This window comes from Triticum aestivum, chromosome 5D (assembly GCF_018294505.1).
Source record: "Triticum aestivum cultivar Chinese Spring chromosome 5D, IWGSC CS RefSeq v2.1, whole genome shotgun sequence".
NCBI classification, from domain to species: domain Eukaryota; kingdom Viridiplantae; phylum Streptophyta; class Magnoliopsida; order Poales; family Poaceae; genus Triticum; species Triticum aestivum.
Genome location: NC_057808.1, coordinates 479,619,047 through 479,622,660, shown reverse-complemented (window position 1 = coordinate 479,622,660; position 3,614 = coordinate 479,619,047). Strand labels below are relative to the sequence as shown.

At 48.6% G+C, this 3,614-nt stretch overlaps 1 protein-coding gene across 1 annotated transcript; it reads right to left on the bottom strand.

The window, feature by feature from the left end:
• Nucleotides 1-2,247: 2,247 nt before the first annotated feature.
• Nucleotides 2,248-3,169, bottom strand: LOC123125603 (uncharacterized). The gene has a single exon (XM_044546078.1). It carries the CDS (start codon nt 3,075-3,077, stop codon nt 2,547-2,549), a length of 531 nt encoding a protein of 176 aa, XP_044402013.1. The 5' UTR covers nt 3,078-3,169; the 3' UTR covers nt 2,248-2,546.
• Between the last annotated feature and the right edge of the window lie 445 nt (nt 3,170-3,614).

Sequence of the window (3,614 nt, the reverse complement as noted above, 5' to 3'; positions counted from 1 at the left end):
AAGGCCAAAATTTGTCCCAAAAACAACATAAAAACCCTAATAGCACGTGGGCCACCAACACACGTGCCATGCTGGACCGACCCATTTATTCCATGTGTCGTGCCTAGACCGCGTGGTGAGGCACATGGGCCGGCACAACACGACCCATTTATATACGGGCCTCTGGGGGGCGTGGCGTGCCCGGGCCAGGCCGACTCGTTGGCCACTCCACATGTCGGCTTCTCATGCCCTAGGTATCGGGAGGTCCTATACGGCGTTGCAGGCGCCCATTCGCGCTCCTGGTGCCCGCTGCCGCACTTGGTGGGCCGGCCCAGGAACACGAATCAACTCTGTAGCGTGAAAAAACTTTTAAAAAATATCCAGCTGTTTCGTTTCAACCCAGCTGACCCAACCACTTAAGCTAATAGCACTCACCGATAGATTACAAACGGGAGAAGTTTAAGTACTTTCGTAGCCGCGCTATTTACTGCACATGCATTTTAGAGAAACGTCATTTTTTTGAAAAAAATATGAATAAAATTTAAAGTTCATAGATATTAGAAAATCATGAATTAGAAAAAAGTTCATGTATTCAAAAAAAAGTTAGCGGATTAGGAAAAAGTTCATTGATTTTCAAAAAAGTTAACTGAATATGGAAAAAAGCTCACCAATTTTGGAAAAAAAAGTTCGTCGATTTTCAAACAATGTTCACAACTTAAAAAATGACACTAATTCAAAAATAAAGTTCACAAAGTTCGTAAAATATTGAAAAAGTTCATCGAATTTGGAAAAGGTTCATCAAATTTGGAAAAATGTTCATTGAATAATGAAAAAAGTTCAGAATTTGGAAAAGTTCATCAAATTTAAAAAATATTCAGGAAATTTGGAAAAAAGTTCATTGAAAAATGAAAAAAGTTCATCGATTTGAAGAAAAAAATTCATTGATTTTGAATAAATTTCATCAAATTTGAAAAAAGTTCATAGATTTTGAAAAGCAAATCATGGATTTTGATAAAAAGTTCATCAGAATTGAAAAAAGTAAATGAATTTTCGAAAAATTGCATTATTTGAAGAAAAAGTTCATCGAATCAAGAAAAGTTCACTTATTTGCAAATAATTCATCGAACCAGGAAGAAGAAAAACAAAAAATAGAAAACAAAAATGGAAAACAAAAAAAAGGAAAAAGGGAAAATGAAAAAAAAGGAAAACGAAAACGATTCTAACTAGAGGGGCGAGGGCGTTGGTTCGAATCCTAATTAGAGCACTTCTTTTTGCGATTTAAACACACAGATGGGTCGGCCCAGCGCGGGAGCGCTGCAGGCGCCCGTTAGCAAAAATGCCCTATAACGGGCGCCTGCAGCGCCAAATAGGGTTTGCCCTAGGTATCTCCCTCTCCCTCTGTGGCATCGTCGATCACTCGAGGCCACGCGATCTTAAGCCCCTCTATGTAATTTAGTTTGCTCGAGTTAATTCTAGGCATCTAAACTGTTGTGATTTGTGTACTTCAGAATTTATGAATTGTGATTGATCTGGTGTAGACCCTAATCGGTGAAATTCAGTTTAACTTGTTTTATTGTTGATTTGTTCGGCAAGATGCGTTCATAGTAAACCCGGGCATGGGCAGCCCGGCCCGAAAAATCCGGGCCGGGCCGGGCCGGGCTCAGGCTTTGTTTTGCAGCTTGAAAGATAGTTCGGGCCGAGCTCAGGCTTCATTTTTTTGTATTTCAGGCCGGGCTTTCGGGCTTCGGGCCGGGCTTGCACGTGCGCGTACTAAAAAACAGCATTCGGGCCGGGATTTCGGGCTTCGGACTTGATTTCGGGCCGGGCTCGGGCTTGAAAATAGGGAGTATTTTGGGCTTCAGGCCGGGCTCGGGCTTGAGAAATGAAGGTCGGGCTTTTACAAGCCCGGCCCGAAACCCGGCCCGGCCCGACGTTTGCCCGGGTTTAGTTCGTAGTGCTGGATAAGGAGCAAATAGAGGGAGACTGAGAGTTATGTCCGGCATTCTGCATACCGAAGGTACGATTCTTGATATATCCCATTGCTATAAATGCCATTATCCACTCTCAAATAAAGATGATGATGTTTAGGTAATGATGTTTTTCAAAAAATTACGACAGTACTATAGATTTTGCAAAGAGTTAGGCCTCATTTTAAAGTTTCGCACATGCCCCGAATTTTACAGGTTCCGCTTTGATTATTGGCTTGGAACGCGGAGGATTACTCCTGCACATGACAAACATAAAAATGAGGGCACGAGCATTGGGGTGTGGGCCAGTAATTGAGCATACGTACTCCACATCATTTATACAGTATTTACATTGGCATATCTGTATGTGCATTCCCTACTTGTTTCTGACGTCTATATTAACAACGTCCAAAACGCGACTATCCCTCTACGATCCAACTCGAGAAACTAACTCCACATATCACTTGTCGCGTTAATCTCCGCGTCTCCCCCGTCCGATCTAACATCAGCGGCTGGCCACGCATCTCTCGCGGCCAGGCGAGGCAGGGCTATGTGCAAAGATGCCTTTTCTTTTCTGGCAGTCTCGTGCGCTCCGCGGCTCTACTCGCTCTCCATGATGGCCGTCAAGTCAGGCGAGAACCTCGGCGGCGACCTCCCGCCTCGGTAGGCCACCCTCCGCTTCTGCGGCACCGCCGGCTTCACTGCAAACTTCGCCAAGGTTTCGTCAGAGTAGTCCTCCTCCGACGGCGCGAACACGAGCGGCGCCACGGAGCCTCGCCGGCGCCGGCCGCCGGCAGACGAGGCGGTGGCGGCCTTGACGAAGGCGGCGCTGGCCTTGACGGCAAGCGAGGCCACCTCCTCACCGGTGAGGCAGCGGCGCAGCATCTCTGCGGGGAGCACGAAGTAGATCTGCCCCGGCTGGAGCCCCTCGCCGCCAGCCACCGCCGCGACGGAGCCCTCGAACCCCATCCTGTCGGCGTCGCAGAGGAACCACCCCTGCTGGCCCACCTCCTCCAGCGCCATGGCCGCCGTCGCGGGCGGCGAGTACTCCCGGAGCTCGCCGCTGGGGAGCACCACTCTCGCGGTCGCCGGGCCGTCGGCCGCCGCGTCGTACGACACACAGAGGCCCATTCCGTCTTGGTCGTCGCGTGTGTGCTGCTGCTGCTTGCTACTGTCTTGTTCCTCTCTCGTCTGCGCTGTTGTTGTGGTAATGTAAAGTGTGGTGTGCTCTCTGCTGCCGGAGACGGAAGAGGTATATATAGCGGAGCGGCTGAGGAGGACGCAGCGGGGAGGCAGACGGAGCGTTGTCGTGTAGCCGGGTGTGGGGGCAGAACAGGCTGGAGGCTTTGTTGTGGCCAGCGAGGCCGTGGAGCCGTGGACTCAGGACGGGCTTTTCTTTGCGGTGAGCTCCGTCCAACTAGCAAAACCTCACGAGGTTAAGTTGCACAAGACACACAGCGAGGCACAGTCCAAATACTATCTCCGTTCGGAAATACTTGACGTGATTTTGTTTCATTATACGTACAGTCAAACACGGCAATGCATTCTTCATGAGAAATATCCAGCAAACAATCTAACATGCAGCTCCTTGCCGCAAGACTGGCATCCAACGGTTATGAAGAAATTATGGCAACTTAGCAAGGTACTGTGACAAGATCACAAGGTTAA